An 18,250-nucleotide genomic window follows, 5' to 3' on the forward strand; every position below is an offset into this window, starting at 1 on the left:
TAGGAGCACTCGCCTCTTTCTTTCTCTCTCTCTCTCGCTCTCGTAGATACTTTTTAAAACGAAAAAGCCTTTCCCTCCTTCCGCTCCTTATGTCGATGGCGCGCGCTCGTTTTTACTGTGCGTATCATTGGAGAGAGATGTTGAAAAGTTATTATTTTTTTAGTAGAAAAAAAAGTGTCTTTTTTCATTGGGGAATATTTTGGTTTTCTTTTCATTATTGTGTTTTTAATATAATTTAATGCAATAGTAAAGTTTTTTATGCTTTTAATTTATTTTTCTTTTTGAAAGTAATTTTAATGGATTAAAGAGATTTTTACAGTAAATTATACCAAATACAACGTAATTTAAGTAATTTAAATTCAATAATTCAAATAATTTACAGTTAGATACATAACAAACATTTTTATTATACATCTAACAGTAAGTGAAAATTATCCCAATTATATTGTGTTTGGTATCATTTTAACCACAAAAATCTCAATAATCCCATTAATTTATTAAAATTTTCAAAAAATTAAAATAAAAAATAAGAGGATTAAATCGTTAACTTTTAAAATATGGATGGACGAAGCCGATTATAAGAGACTTCGGAGTTCTTTAGATATTAAAGATACATAAAAAAATACTTACATAATTAAATTAAATAAAAAAATAAATTTCTTCACAAAGAACCGTATTTTATGAAAAAAATAAAAACAAATTTCTTTTCCTATTTGCATCTCTAGCTCAACTTGCCGTCGACGGATACGCGATGATCTCGCGAGGTGGTTATCTCCAGTCTTTTTTATACCCCGAGATACGTTTGCTACGCAAGAGCACATTTTTCGCCTATACATTTGGCGGTGAAAGTTTATCGCATTTCGCGTGTCGCGATAAACGACGCGCGGCGAAGACCAGAATTCGATTATTTTTTTCAAGGAGGGCACGCGGCGCCCCACACTTACATTAACGACGCCGTGAGGCCGTACGTACAGCACGTACACACGAGCACATCTTCGACGATCAGCCGTCACCGGGACGCTCGTGTACATACGTGACGTATGTGTCTTCGGTAGCGTGTGAAACAGTGTGTGCGTGCGGTTTGTCGGCGGAAAGTCGGTGAGACTGTTGCGGCCGGAGGGGGACACGGTGGCGCCTGATCCCCGACGCCAAAGTGGTGCGACGCGACGCGTCTTTGCCTGCTTTTTCCCGTCAGCCGTTCATCGGGGGAGAGAGAGACACAATCTTTTTCTATCGCCATATACACGTTGTCGTATACGCATTTGGCTGCCTACATCGCTCGCTATTGTTCTCCCTTCACAATTTAAACGCGAGACTTTAAACGATTGGTACATTATTATTGTTTAACCCTCCCTTAGGCGCGACGTTCCATAGATATTATTTTTAAGTTACTAACACATCGATTTCTTTATTCATTGTAATATTAATCAATTTATTCTTTACATATTTATTGTTTTTTTTTTTACATATTTAATACCTGGTTTGTTGGCCAAGGGCTAAAGAAATTGTTTTAAAAGCAGGGAAAAATATAGTGGGAAAATATTGCGCCTAACGGAAGGTTAAATAGAGGCAATTTTTATTCTTTCGACAAGCATGTCCGATATGACTTTATATTTATTATCACATTAGTAATATATATAATTTATTAATACTCTGTCTTTTTTTAACGACAATGTGATGGATCGATTTTTCATCAGACACAGAATAGTCAAATATAATTTTGTTATCTTATTTTAATGTCAGATCGCTGTCAAGAAAAAAAATGATAGGAAATATGGAAAACTGATAAAAGATTATATATTACATTGTATACATATATATGTATAATTAAAATATATTATTTTTTTAATTTATAATTTAACATACACAATGTAAAACTTTGTACACTATATTCTTTTTTCTCTCTTATATATATAAGATTTTAAAATTATATCCTCTAAAATTAAAAACAATTAGTCAGTTTTTCATATATCTCTAATTATATCGATATAAGAATCTCCTCTTAAAACTTTGCAAAAAAAATTTTCTTTTTTTGTGCTTCAATTATATGATTTTACATCGTTAATTAAAATCATAGAACGCATTGACTATATTCACGAAAAATACAGTGCGTTTTGCAATTTTGCATATACTATATAATTTTTGACGTATTTGAGAGCCGCGATGCATATATTCTTGAACGCATCTTCTGGAAGCTTTACATATCCAGCACGCCAACCTCGAAAACTTCAACGCGCGATTATGCTAGACTTACAGAGGATTCACTGTACTCGCGCACGTCGTTCTTTACAACTCTCTTCATCAATTTATTTATGTTAGATTGAACCCTCCCCCCCCCTTTTCTCTCTCTTTCTCACGATGACATAGCGTTTCGGGCGCGCGTCGTGTATATGTTATTTCTCTGCCGTTATTCGTTTGATCGTTTGGCAGGATGCGTGCACGTGTATGTGTTGAACAACCTGAAGGAGGATGACTAATTACGTTGAAACCGGGGGCCAGGATCGGTGGGGCCCGGTTCACCTGGCATACACTGGGCGTCCCTCGAGGGGTCTCGCTCGACGGCGGCGAAGAATGCGAGCTACATCGGCCGTTAGTCATACGATGTAGAACAAAGGATGCCAGAGAGTTGGTTTGCTCTTCAGGAAGCTTCGTTAAAATACGCGTACGCCGGCTCTTGTATCCCCGAATCGTCCGTCACCAGGCTGACGTGGCTCTTTTTCCCCGGGACCTCCCCGGTTGTCCAGTTATCCCTAAATAGAGATAAGCGAAACTTCTCTTCGTTACTCGGCATAATTGAAGATGCCACAAAAAGCAAGCAAACCAATTCGGATATATTTAATGGAAATTATAAACGATGAACAAAATCAAATATGATTTTTCAGGGTCTCTATTCCCTGGAAAAATATGAGAAATAAATTCTAAAATTCACTGATAGGTGAAATTGTGAATTATGTGTTTAAAATATTATAAATATTTATCTCTATCTCTATTTATATATTTACATGTCTTAATAAAATATTAAATATACAGCACATATTTTTCATTGCTATTTTTAGTGATAAAAAAATTAAAATCTTGCACGAGTGAAAAATGTTTATCTTACGAAAGCTATATATTCAATTCTTCTTGTCAAAATATTTGCAAATTTACCACTTGAAACTTAAGTGAAAAACATTAGAAAACGCTTACAACAAAAAAAATTATTTTAGAAAGTTGTACCAAAAGATCTTTAAAATCATTTTTTCTCCTTGAATTTTAAATAAAAAAATATCGTAGATCAGGGAATTTTTTTTACAAAATTAGACACTCTGTTTCCAAATGTTCAGGTATCTTTCGCAAGAAATTCTACTTACAATGTGGCGAGATAGATTAAGTTGAATTTGTCCTAACAATTTCGAGAGAATTTAAAAGCCGTCGATATGTTACAGTACATATCATTTCGAATGCTACGATTGAATAGATATAGTGCGTTCGCTGAGAGGAGAGATAAAATTATTAACATGCGATATTCAATCGCAACCCACGATCCGACAGCCGCGCCGGCGCTACTGTTTCGAACTCGAAAGCTATTCAGCGGACGTAACAAAAAATCGCTTTAATACAGAGACTCGACCGGCCTGTCGGCAGCAGTTATCTCCCGCACGGCCGACTTCTATTTATATTTTCCGTTCGTTAGTTGATCAGCGGCGTGTGATCAAGACGAGAATTATACTTAAAAGCGCGCGTGCGAGAGAGAAAGATAGATAGATAGATAGATAGATAGAGCAACCGCGTGTTTAAGAAGACGCGAATAAGTTACATTACAAGATGCACACACATTGCATGCATTCCTTTCTCATGCTGTCATACAAATTAATTTAAATGTAATATAATTTAATTTAAAATAATTTAATTTAATAATCAAATTTTTTATAAATATATCTCGCAGCGTAAAAGATACAATGAAATATATATACATTACCTATATCATAATTTCACCCCACTGAAGGAAAGACCACAATTAGTCCGTGAAATCACAATGTTAAATAAGTCTCGACGTCCTATTCACGAGTAATTTACAGCGTCGATTACATAACGATTGCTTCTCAGGAATCTGTAACATTGAATATATTTATCATCACTTAAATTTCCGCTTATTTTCACGCAGCATCTATCTCGTATGATTTTCACGAGAGTGTTTATTCTGTCTGACAAAAAAAAAAAATAAACATGCGAATGGATTCATAAATGGATTCGTCACGGTATTATCGTGTCGACTCGTCGCGAGCTTCCTGTGTATAAATCACGATCAAAAATCGATTCGATGCGCATCGTATCCGGAGATGTCGGTCCACTTAAAACCGGATCTTATATCCCGACTTCCCCCTACGGGCTTACTCGGATATGCCCGACGAGGATTAGAAACCGTGAATAATGCGACGGAAAACAATTCTTTGACATAAAACGCGCGGAACTGAAATCATCGTTAGCAGTACCATGGTTGAGGGAATCAATTACGCGCACAAAGACACTTATTAAATTATATACCGAAGTCGAGGTCTTTATCGGTTGGAAAACAATAATAATGGATAGAGAGAGAAAGAGAGAATTTTTTTTTATGGATTTAAATTTACATCTGAACGTAACTTACGATGGATAAAAGCGGGGAAACCGGCATTCATTATTATAGACATTGACGTGTGTTAACGTGACGCTATCAGCACATCCTATCAGATTCTTCAGTCGTATTGAATGTGAAAAAAATTTTCTGCCAACTTTATAACAATGGATTATATACGAAAATACTATATTTCTGTACAAGAGAATTAATCTTTTTTATTTTATTAAATATGAAGTAGAAATAAGAAAAGAAATGTTATATAAAATATTTATATAAAATAATTATATAAAAATGTTAATATATGTATGTATAATGAATATATAACAATAAAATTAATTTATAAAATACATATTTTAAAATGTATTCAACATTAATATTTATATATATGTATATATAAATTAAAAAAAATATATTTGTTTTTATTTTATTATATAAATATATAAAATACTTTATATTTCACGGTACGTGTATAAAAATTCGAATCGCGAGATCAAACAACAAATTGCTACTCTTTCGGAAAGGAAATAGCCCCGGGCACTCGGTTGTTTTTATCGCGGTCGTGAAACGCGGCCCATCGCATTATGGAGACTGAGCGCGCACGATGCCATCCATTTCGAGATAAAAAGAATAAGGGACTAACGACGCACGGGTTTGCTGAGGTGTACACGCGAGATGGGTCGAACCGAGACATTCCCGAACTCGAAAACCCACTTAACCATTCGGAGGAGCAAGATTAGAGGGCAGGTCTATGAGTGGTCCGCAAGTTGCGCTATCTACGGCTTTCAGGGCCTGAGGCCCAGCAGGGACCCCTCGCCGAGAGGTGGACTGATAAGAGGGCGGCTTTTAATGCTTCGCGACAAACTACCCCGAGAATGTGCGCTCGAAGAATGCTCGGAGAAAGGGAAAAAGAAATGGGACAGATAATAAGGAATGAGTTTAAAAGGAATGCTGTCAATTAGATGAAAAAGCATCGACGGACTGAGTGGATACACACACACATATATATATATATATATATATATAATTGTAGATGTGAAAAAGAGAGAGAGAGAGAAAGAGAGAGAGAGATTTAAAACATATATACAGGATATATCAAACGATTAAACTTCTCTAGTGTGTTCTATGAAGTAGAAATAAGAAAAAAAATATAAAATAATTATATAAAAATGTTAATAAATTATATAATAAATATATAAGAAAAAAAATTGTTATAATAAATATATAATAAAAATATATAATATATAAGAAATGTTATACAAATATCAATAGAAACATCTTATTATCATATTGAAAAAAAAGTTTTTGTTTAATTTTCTATTTCAAAATACCGTCCCTCGTTTTAATGCAAGGTTGACATTGTTGAGAGATTATTGAATTTAACATTCTACGAATTTAATATCTATCTTGCTTCAGTTCGGTGAATGCATCATTAATCCTATCTATCAGTTTCTGTCATGAATCGATATATGCTTTAGTTCTCTCTTTCTCTCTGTTATTATCTACACATATACGAACTACTGAATCTAATTCATAATAACAGAAAGTGCATTATAGATTTTTGCGATTCGAAAAATCGCGACATGATTTACTGTTTCACGTGGGAAAAACGAGTCCTATGTCGTGTAGGTGGTTACTATAAACGTATACTCTCGCCTCGTGTGGCCTCGATGCTCACGATCTGTTACACAGGGTGGTCCCCCTGCGGTACAAAAGCACTGCTTTCGAATAGATTTATCTCTTCGCCGATCGTTAATTATATCCAATGTAAATTAACGATCGGCGACCTGCGTGCAACCTTGCGTTATTGCGTACTGATATCTTTTTGCACAATGGAGTACATTTCCTATATTAATTCTTATTTTCAATTTTTCAATACTAATATGTATTAATTTTTTATTCAAATATCTTTATTCTAATTTAGCATTTTTTTAATTATAGTTAAGAAAATGTAACGAGATATTATTCGATATATTATTCGATATACTTCTCTTCGAGAATAGATATTTTAAAGATATTTAAAGTAAATTTAAAGAGAATAATTTTAAAATTATATATTATATATTTATATATTTCTATGTTAATCTTTATTTTAATTTTTTTAATTCTAATAATTCTATTTTTTAATCAAATGTCTTCAGTCTAATTTAGCATTTTTTATTATAGTCAAGAAAATGTAACGAGTTTGATTATTGTTATTTAATATTAACTTTCCTTCGAGAATAGATATTAAAGTCGATAAATGTAAATGAGAGTGTATTATTCGATATACAAAACGATTGAATTTTATGTTCGTAAGTAGATGAAGTAAAAAAAAAAGATGTATACGATATTGCGTACTGACATCTTTTTGCACAGTGGCATATATTTCCTATATTAATCTTTATTTTAATTTTTTTTAAATTTTAATAATTCTATTAATTTTTCAATCGAATATCTTCAGTGTAATTTAACATTTTTTATTATAGTCAAGAAAATGTTACGAGATATTATTCGATATTGATTTTTCTTCAAGAATAGATATTCTAAAATCGACAAATGTACATGAGAGTATTAGTAAATGATTGAATTTTACGTTTGTAAGTAGGTAAAAAAAGAGATTTGAACGATATTGCGCAATGACATTTTCTTTTACACAATGACATATATTTCCTATATTAATCTTTATTTTAATTTTTTTAATTTTTTTAATTTTAATAATTCATTAATTTTTCAATTGAATATCTTCAGTCTAATTTAACATTTTTTACTATTAAGAAAATTTAACGAGATATTATTCGATATTGATTTTCTTCCAAGAATAGATATTCTAAAATCGATAAATGTAAATGAGAGTGTGTTAGTAAACGATTGAATTTTACGTTGATAAGTAGGTAAAAAAGAGATGTGTACGATATTACGTACTGATATCCTTTGCACAATGACATATATTTCCTATAATAATCTTTATTTTATTTTTTTAAATTTTAATAATTCATTAATTTTTCAATTGAATATCTTCAGTCTAATTTAATATTTTTTACTATCAAGAAAATGTAACGAGATATTATTCGATATTGATTTTCCTCCAAGAATATATATTCTAAAATCGATAAATGTAAATGAGAGTGTGTTAGTAAACGATTGAATTTTACGTTTATAAGTAGTAAAAAAAAGAGATGTGCACGATATCCTTTGCACAATGGCATGTATTTCCTATATTAATCTTTATTTTACTTTTTTTCAATTCTAATAATTCTATTAATTTTACACTGAAATATCCTGAGTTTAATTTTCGCATTTTTTACTATCAAGAAAATGTAACAAAATGTTATTCAACATTAACTCCTTTTCAAGGATAGTTATTTTAAAATCGATAAGTGTAAATGAGAGTGTATTAGTAATTTGATTGAATTTTATGTTTGCGAGCAGATGAAGTAAAGAAAGAAATGCGGACCTTGTAACCACGTAGCAGGATGCCAGGACGGATATGAGGGCCGCGATGGCGAGGACAAGGACGGCGACGTGCAGCGCCCTGACGTGATCTCGTAGAAGTCGATCGACCGATTTTGCCGAGTTGTCTGAATACTTCCGGTCAGGTTCCATCGTCGGCGTCGCATCGCGATTCGCTGGACCATCGTCCAGCATCTCGCGATCCATCACGGAAGGCGTCCGCTTCGTCTGCGTCTTTTCCCACGTGTTCGCGTTTCTCACGTCCTCGCTATCACCATCGTCGTCGTCATCTTCGTCGCCGTCGTCATCGTCGGCGGCGTTGCAATAATCGCGGTTGTCGCAGCATTTCAATTTGGGCCAGGGCACGAGAACCCGAGGACTGGCTGGTGGTTCCAGAGCGTTGAACGATCGCGTTGACCTCGTGATCCAGGACTTTGTCTCGCACAACAATGGCGTGGCACTCCTGCGTATATAATATTGTGAATTTATCAATTGATAAAATTCTGTGAACCTGTCAGTTGCAAAGAGGTATAGTCGAAACGTCGAAGACATTTATTACGCGATGTCTATAACGTCATCGAGGCGATATGACTGTTGCAATCCATAAATGTCAACATTTACTTTAAATGATAATTGTTTGGAATTTAAGTTTCAATCTTAATTAAAATGATTTCTACATCGAGATGGACAGTCTGTCCCAGTGACTTGAATCGGATGATTGAATTTCAAATTAGACAACAAGACTTTCTGTAAAAACAGATAAAAGGAGTAAATAATGACGTATTAACATAATATCCGGATTTTGTTGAGCGAATCACTGTCGCAATCATCACAGGCGGTGATCACGCTAGTAATATTAATGAGACATTTAATAAAACTCGCGGAAATTTTTTTCTCTCCATTATCTCGTCAAGGTTATTCGTCGTACCATTACGCATTCCTGAATTTATATTATATAGCGTTGTCAAACTCTCACAAAACGCGCATCCTATTTTAAGAAGAGGCATAATAATATCTACAAAAATTGAGAGACGAAGTGAAAAAAAACTTAAATTTCCGCAAGAGATTTTTCTTCATCTTAATAGAAAAATATGATTAGAGTCATTTGTATCATTATCTTTTTCAGACGACATTTCAAACATTTTATCGCATGTGAAAAACATTATATACAAGGTGTCCTATAATTGGTGAAAAAGACGATTTTTTTCTCATTGAAAATGCCGAGGCATTAATAATTTCCGAGTTATAAGCGAAAAAGGTGCTTTTTACAAACCTAAACTTTTTTTTGAAAAATTTTCAAAACTACACTCTTCAGTTAATTTCAGATAGAATTTACTTTAATAGAATTTTAATTTAAGGCTTAATTACAAAGATATATAATGATAAAAACTGGAAACTTGCAAAAAATAATGACGTCTCTCGAGATTTTCGTTGAGGAAAAATCAATTCCAAATGATCTTAAGAATCTGCCATTAGCAAGTTTTCACGAATTACAGGACACCCTGTATATCTGTTTATTATGTACATAATTTTCGTTAAAAATCTCGGCAGTAATTTATAATATACACACTCTGTGCATCCTCTTGTGACCGTACTTTCACCGATTTCTTGCCCCGTTGTCAGAATACGTTCGGTGTAACAGAAGAATCTCGTTTTACAAGTATCCACGCCGGCTTCCTTGCAGGCTTTGCTCGTACACACGCACTTTCTTCCTATGAAACATAATATTGTATAAGACCAGACGGTCGAGGCGAGTCTGAACAGCTTTACAAATGTAAATTGTCATGTTTTTACAAATTTACAATCTTGCGTGAAGATAAAAAGTCGCCAATTAAGAAAAATACCAGAAAAATAATTTTCCTCAACGAGGATTCAAATTTCTCGAAAGATCATCTCTTCTCTCTCCGTTATTCGAAAATCGATTTTCATTCACACGAAAAATGACCTTTACAAAACTATGTGATTTTTTAAAAACACAGTCTGTTCTAGCAGTCTGAAAAATTGATGATTTTTTAGCATTTTATATATATTTTTATTGTGACAATTTTAAACCTTGTATTTTTAAACCTTGGATAGTTTTTTATCTAATTAAAAAATTTAATTTAACTTTATTTATTTCGTATAGGACATTCTGTATGGGATACTGAATCCTAATTTGATTAGAAAAAATTGAAAGCAAAATCAGAAAAATATTAAATGATTAATGTTCTAATTATAGGTTCAGTATATTCTCCAAAAAGTATTCTCTTTCATTTATAAAAAAATTGAGTTATTCGATTCATTAATTTTCAAAATATCTGTCACGCCAACTTTGAACAGTCAAGAGAAAAATGTGTTTCAAGTTTCGCAAATTTATTTTATAAGATTTATACGTCATTCGTCACTATTATATATTTCAAAATCCTACTCAATTTTGCAAATTTTTTAATAAAATTTGAAAGATATCTATTCTCCGGACAGCATACTTTTAGAAAATTAAAAAAAAAAGATTTTTTTTTACCTTGTAAGGTAGACTGAACGCTTAAACACACAATAGGTCAATTATATTTATTCTTGATCCGATTTTTTATAATGTTACTAAATTGTTTGAACAAAGTGAGTATGTTTAATTAATGGCGTGTCTCTCGTCGTCATTAACGAGCATCCTTTGCCAATTAAGGAACCCAATGACATGCGGCCGGTGACATGCAGTTCACTTACATATTACATACCTTCCACTTGCGCGAGGCTCGTCGGCAGCGACACGATGCACATCGCAGCGAGATATCCGGCTAACGATCGACCGATTATCGATCGACGAGCAGGCATCTCTTCTTTCCAAGAGTCCCGAAAATTGCGTTTATTGGATCGCGGAACCTGGATCTGTCGTTCGCCGCCCGTTAAAGCGACTGCGGGCCATAATCGTTTCGCGGACGATTCTCTCTCTCTCTCTCTCTCTCTCTCTCTCTCTCTCTCTCTCTCTCTCTCTCTCTCTCTCTCTCTCTCGAGACGATTGACGGTGGAGCAATCGCGGACGCGAGGTGTTATCGATTCACAGGACGATTTGAAAATGTTGGATGCAGAAGAGGAGGCCGAAAAGGCGACTACTCTCATACTGGCACCTCTAATTTTAGCGCCTCCCACTAGAAGGAACCGCGTCGCGTCGCACCGATGTTGTCGTCCGGTGTTCGACAATTTACTACTCTCTGTATCTATTTTAATTCCGTCATCAGCATTTTATTTGACGCGGCCGCGAATTCCGTCGCACTTGCCCGATTTATTTCCGGTGCTTTTGGCCCTCGCGCTCCCTCTCTTCTCGCGAGAAAATCGGCCCTCGTGCTCTCCGCCCTCCTAAAGTCGGCCGATTTATTAGAATAATAACACTCCCTCGCATGCGCTTTTATATATTTATTTCGTCAGACTTGGCCGCATTCGTCCCGCCGATGACGATCCGGGTGTAAACGAGCCTTTGACGGCGCCCGATGGCGAGAGGGTGAGGGGGTGCTCTGTTGAAGACGGCGCCGGCGACCTGGAGTCGCAGACCTCGTTAGAGGAAAAATCGAAGGCACACAACACGGCGTCTTCTTTCTTCTCTTTTTCATCGAAAGATATTTTCTCATAACTTACTTGCCTGGCCCGCATAGCGTTATATTTATTCGCATTTTTATGAATGGTATATGATTAAGTAAATTATACCTAGAGCGAGATACATATATGTGCTCAATTTAGTATATTATTTTGGGACGGAGATCTGAAAAAAGACTGGAGAAAAAAAGAAAATAAAAAATTATTGAGAAATATTGCTGATGCAACAAACAACTTTGGATGAAAGAGATCGAGCGCATGAATGGACGAAAATAGTATTTAAAAGTTTCGTGATTTTGAGAATTACATCTCTTCCGTTTTGCGGTGACGGTATAGGTATATGTAAACCTCTGTAAACTAGATCGACAACACAAACGTCGACAGGAAATGAGTTGAACGGCAATGTTTCGCCAATAGCGTGCAATGTATATGTGTTCCGTTCGATTGACATATTCAATGACTCAATCGCGGCGCGCGGTCATTAAGTCTTTTGAAGTGCAACAGACACAGACACAGAGAGAGAGAGAGAGCTGAATTCCTCGCTTTGGTTTACTGTACATGCAACATTAACCAGAGCCTCTCCTCCCCCGCCCGTTGCACATTTCTTTATCGACCTCCGTGGTAAAAGCCGAGTTGGGTTATCGGAAATGACACTTGGTTACAATTTAATGAGGTCGCGTCAGAGGCTTAACAGCCTGTTCGTCAATCCGTTCTTGCTGCGCAAACGGATCGAGTGTCCGCGATAAAAAGATTTACGGATGAGGATACAAGGATTTCTTTCACGTATGATTAATTTATTATTGTAATCTCTAGCCTCAGTTGATCGCTCTTCTGGATCTATTTAGTAGGAGCGTGCGGGACAAAATGCCAATCGAACGATGTACGATGAGAGAAAATATATTAGACATGTCTTAAATAGAGTATAACAATCTGTATATTACATCTATACATTATACGTGTCTTCGCAGTCTTGGTAGCTTTAAAGAATTTTCTAGAATCTCACAATTTCGATTTAATACGATTTTCCATAGATAATTAGATCGTTTTATTCACAAAAATAAATTATACGCGTGTTAACACTGATGCTTAGCTTTCTGCATAGCATTATTAATTTATTTTTGTCGCACATACAAACATTTAAATAGATGTAAACGACGCATATAGATGAATCACGAAAATATTGTACTGATAGATAATGTAATAATTGCTTTAATGTTTTCCCGTAGAAAGAATTGTTGTTTAAATACACTACGTAAAAAAAATTCAAGAGCCAATTTCTTTCATATAAAAAAAGACCAATTAATCGAAATATGATCAATAAAAGAACGTTTCAAAGTTTCTAGTTTTAGAATCTTGAAATGAATTTCAATTCTTTCTATTCAAAATTACAAAATTACATTATAAGAAAGCGGCGTCTATCAATTGAACAAATTTTTCAAAAGTTTGTCCAAAAATACCGAATTAAAAAAAATCCTAACACTAATTATTAAACCTAGCATTAAATGGATGTTAAAGAGCAGAGTTTTAGCGTTAATTTCTTTTTTTAACGAAGCTTCTATAAAAGTAATGATCGTATAATAATTATTTATTTAAGTTTTTGAAATGTATAGAAAAAAAAAACTTAACACTCCGATCTTTTGTACGAGTAACTGAAATGCTTTTTACTTGCAAATGTTGTAGAGTTCATGAAAATTTTAGCGTTTTTTCGTTAACTTTCATTGATTTAAATAAAAAAAGATAAAAATGCAATTTTTATTTGATTTTTAAGTAACAATTACGCTTTAAAAAAAAATAATGATTGAAAAAACGAAAAGAGCATTTTAAAGTGCTAACTTTTCCCTTTGAATTGCCTTTTTAATGATTATTGTACCATCATTTTTTCACTAGTTATAAGCGTTAAAAGTCAATAGCTCGACTTTATTTTAATAATAAATATCTCGGTGAAAAAAAATCATAGAACATTCGCTAAAAAACGAAATTAAAACTAAAACTCTGGTCTTTAGCACCCAATTAATGAAATAGTGCTAGGATTTTTTATTAATTCGGTATTTTTGGACAAACTTTTGAAAAATTTATTCAATCGACGGACGTCGCTTTCTTACAATATAAATTTTGTAACGAATAGAAAGAATTGAAATTCATTTAAAGATTCTAAAACTAGAAACTTCAAGCTTAGAAACGCTTTTTTATTGATCTTATTCCGATTATTTTTAAAGAAATTGCAAATACTTAAAAATTAGTCTTTTTTTATACAGCAGAAAGTGGCCTTTTAATTTTTTTTGCGTAGGGTATATAAGATTTTTAAAAGAATCACAAACATGTATAAATAAGGCGGTAATAAAATCATCGTCATGTGTTTATTTCGAATATATTATATATAAATTTATTAGACGAACGTGGAATGACAATTCGCGTAAATGTCAAAAGTCTCCGCTAAAAAAAGAAAGGAGCTGTGCTGGGAGTTGTGATGAGGGAATCTCCCTCTTTCTTTCTCTCTTTCTCTCGGAGAGGATCATCCGAGCGGGGCCATTCTTTTTAATTAGCTTTTGCACTCTCGTCCTCGTTCGAACACAATCACGTAGACACGGATGATCCTCTTAATTGTCGGCGGAGAATTGCGTTCGGTCGCGAAGAACGAGTTTTCGAGCAGGTTGCTGCTGCGCGAGGGTCTAAGTAAAGAGCACGGCTGTATCGTTATCGTGATTATCGCCGTCCTCGGAGTACGCCGGTAAGATGCTGCTGAGAAAGAATACGCGTTGATCGTTTAAATCGATCGAAGCCGAGCGAAATCACAGCGAGCGGGCCGAGGCCTGTAATTCTCCCGTAATATAGCTTCGGGGAAGATCGTCGTTACTTTTACACATACACATATCACGCACGCACACGCACACACACAGACACACACACACTGCGTACGTAGTTACATCTTTACGTGAATTTGATCGGCAGATTATCGTCAACGACATGAATGAGCCAGAGTTGAAGCACCGCCGCTACTTTCATCGAAGCTAATGGAAAGTGATTACGGTTAATCGATGACTCGTGAAACGACGATCGGCATTTTAAAATAATCCTCTGGCTAAAAATTTCTCATTACGGAACATTCGGAAATTTCATGGTTTAATTCGGTTTAAAAATTCTTAATTATTCTAGACTCGTAGGAAAGTTTTATTATTTTATTCATACCTGTACATATAGAAAAGAATTAAAAATAAATAGCGATATTTGTCGAAATATATTATGAAAGTGTGAAAAGTTATCGCGCTTCGATAAAACTTGGATACTTTATATTTAAATTTTGTAAAAATTCCCGCAAGTTCTTTATTCAAAATTTCAATAAGATAAAGAGAATCTTTTAGAAATTTTTTTGAATGCAACTTTTTAAAATAAGTTCTTTTCATTGTATGTTTTTTTTTTTAAATTCATTCATTTTTAATATCTTTTTTAAATTTATTCATACGAAGAAAAATAAAGTGCCACACTTAAATTTCAAGTGCTAAATTTGCAAATTTAAAGATTCGAAAAAATTATATTAAATAGCTTTAAGATAAACACTTTTCACCTGTATAACATTTTTATTTTTATCATCACTAAAAATTACAATAAAAAATATAAATTACATATTCTATTAAAACATGGAATATATAAACACAGAGATAAATATATTTATAATTTAATACATTTTAAGTACATATATAATTTACAACTCTGATGAATTAACGATTACGTATGATGTAAGAGCAAAAATATTAAAATGAGAAAAAAAAAAATATTACTTGAAGAAAAATCGCCCATTTTTCCAAATATAAATAATATTCCTGAGAATTCTATTCTTTTTTTTTTTCATGAAGTAGAAACTATGTAATAGCATAATATAGTAAGAAAAACATAGTGACACTTATTCAGTCTAACAATTCTAAATCCACTACGAAAGTTGACATCAATTTTTATATAAAAAAAATAATCGTAGGGAGATTCATATCTCGAAGAGTATAAAAACTCTTTCTCTGTCGCGACTATCGGAAGTTCTTTATGTTCGTGGCGCACTTTACAATCAGCTACCGGCTGTTACACGTGAGCGAAAAATAAATAAGTGTACTCGAGTTAAGTGTTGCGTGAGTCTCCGTAATAGAGCGAGACTACGACGTTTCGCCGAAGAGGAGAAGACATAGCGATTATATGCGTGCCATGGCGTGTATTATCGTGTTGCGAGATGTAAGCGTTGCAGAGAGGACGTCACGTTTCGCAGTCTTTCGGTTTCGCAACCGGCAAAGTGGCGCTTTGTTACGCAACGACGGGTGCTGCAAATATAAATCAATATTTTCCACGTTTTATTAGGGTGTAAATGTGCGCGATATGTGTATATATATATATATATATATATATATATATATATATTTTTATCGCGCGACATTATATATATAAATGGTTCGTGTTGCGTGCAACTTTGCCAATCCATAAAAAGGATGACCTTAAGGAGATGCAAATTTTACAATGAAATGATTAATTATACGATGACAAAATAATTAAATACGCTCTTCTCGGAGAAAAATATTATTATTTGCATATTTAATAAGTTTCCAAATATTTAAATTTCACTCTAGCAAAAAGTTTTATTTTTTTAATTTCTCCTGAAACCTAAAATTAATTTATATTCAAATTTTAATTTGAAATTGAAAAAATTATATTTCTTTTTATTTTTATTTATTAAAAAATCAATTTAAACTTACTATCAATTTTTTGAGATATACATATATATATATATATATATTATAATTAAGAATTAATATAGCGATTCGTTTATCAATATATAATATTTTTACTCTCTTGATATAATTATAATCGATATAAAAATTAATTAAATAATTAACACTTCGAATATTAAGTTCTTAATTTAATTAAATAATTAAATTTTTGAAATAATGATAATTAAATATTTGAATTAAAAGGAAGTGATTTTATTATTTAATTGATTTTTTAATTAATTATTTTTATTATTTGTTATTTAATTATTTAATTTTATTTTCTTGGGAAAAAGAGCATAATATATTATAGAATTCAATAATAAAAAGCCATTCATATGGAGGGATAAAAAATCAGGAGAACACACACAGAATTATCTTTAGCCTGCAGACTTTAGGAAATTGAAAGCCTTAGTATGAAATGTCATAATTCAAATAAAACTTATTAGTAATGTTATTAATATTATAATAATGTCGATTGTTATTAATAATATTTATTATATTATTAACATTCGTTATTATTAATATTATTAACATTATTAACATAAATTCTTATTAATAATTATTATAATGACGATCTTATTCAAGTCAATAGCTTTACTCGCGATCTTTAGTTTCGCTCAATGTCAATCTCGAACGATTTTTCACAGATATACACATGTAAGTGAACATAATATAGACTAGCGGTGAATGTAAAATGAGATAGACATTAGTTTCCCTTACTCATGTGCATGATGCTCGGCTGCGCATCGATTATCAACATTTTTCTTTGTGGCAAAAATGTCGAAGAAATTACGCTTATAGATATCTGATCTTGATTATGTCTCGGCTCGTTGGACTCCCGGTCATTTCGTCTATTATCGTCGACATTCTGGGCATTTTGTCCGATCGGAATTGAACCTTGAATGTTATGTCTGTGATTACTGACTAGGTAGCTGCTCACCTAGTTTTAAAACGAATCAAAAGTTTCCTTAGCTTAGTATGACACGCTCTAAATAATGACGTAAATAAATGTCTATAGACATAGAAAACTTATTATTCTCTTTCTCTCGTTTTCCGTTAAAATCAGTAATATTAAAAATAAAGATATTTTTTTGAATATCAACTTGCGAGGGAGTATTAACGTCCACAGGATGTCTACTCAAATTTTCTAAAAGAATTTACAAATCTTTCAGAGTATTTTCCTTCAAAATTGCAGATATAGAAAATAGTTTTTAAAGATTTTTGGATACAATTTTTTAAAATAACTTTTAAATAAGTTTTTTTTTATTTCTAATGCTTTTTTACTCATACGAAGGAAAAATATATAATTATTTAAGTTTCAAGTACTAAATTACAAATGTAATGGAAAAAACTAAAGTTTTTGTAAAATAAGTACGTATTTGTTTTAACTAAAATTATAAAAATATAAAGAATGCGTGCTGCATATTCAAAATTTTATTAAGATTTGAATAAAACATTCAATAAAGATATTGAATATTTTATTAAGATATTGATATAAACTAATATGTATTAAAATAGAGATAGAATTAGTTAAAATAGAGACAGATATATCTATAATATATTTATAATATATTTTAAATACATAATTCACAATTTGACTGATTGCTTACAATGTAAGAGCAAAATTATCAGAAGGAATTAAAAAAAAAAGTCCTGAATTCCAATAAAATTCCATGAGAATTCTTTGCTTTTTCCAGATACAAAAAAAATTTCTAAACTTCCACGTTTTCCATCTTTTTTCAGGAAGTAGACACTCTACGTATCCCAGTAAACGCTAGATATTCCTGAAATATTTATAAAATGTTCCTAAAATCCAAAATTAACATTCCAAGAATATTCAAAAACATTCCGAAATATTTAAAAGAATGTACAGAGAATATTCAAATAAGCACAAAATGTTCTGATTGTTTAT

General features: G+C 32.6%; 1 protein-coding gene across 1 annotated transcript; it reads right to left on the reverse strand.

Moving 5' to 3' along the window:
• Nucleotides 1-1,910: 1,910 nt before the first annotated feature.
• Nucleotides 1,911-13,772, reverse strand: LOC140663226 (uncharacterized). Its single transcript, XM_072887234.1, has 5 exons — nucleotides 10,741-13,772; nucleotides 9,600-9,741; nucleotides 8,034-8,492; nucleotides 3,962-4,093; nucleotides 1,911-2,750 (listed from the first exon to the last, which is right to left on the reverse strand). Exons 1-4 carry the CDS (start codon nucleotides 11,120-11,122, stop codon nucleotides 4,045-4,047), a joined length of 1,032 nt encoding a protein of 343 aa, XP_072743335.1. The 5' UTR covers nucleotides 11,123-13,772; the 3' UTR covers nucleotides 1,911-2,750; nucleotides 3,962-4,044.
• Between the last annotated feature and the right edge of the window lie 4,478 nt (nucleotides 13,773-18,250).

The sequence above is a fragment of the Anoplolepis gracilipes genome, chromosome 2 (genome assembly GCF_047496725.1).
Source record: "Anoplolepis gracilipes chromosome 2, ASM4749672v1, whole genome shotgun sequence".
In the NCBI taxonomy this organism is placed as follows: domain Eukaryota; kingdom Metazoa; phylum Arthropoda; class Insecta; order Hymenoptera; family Formicidae; genus Anoplolepis; species Anoplolepis gracilipes.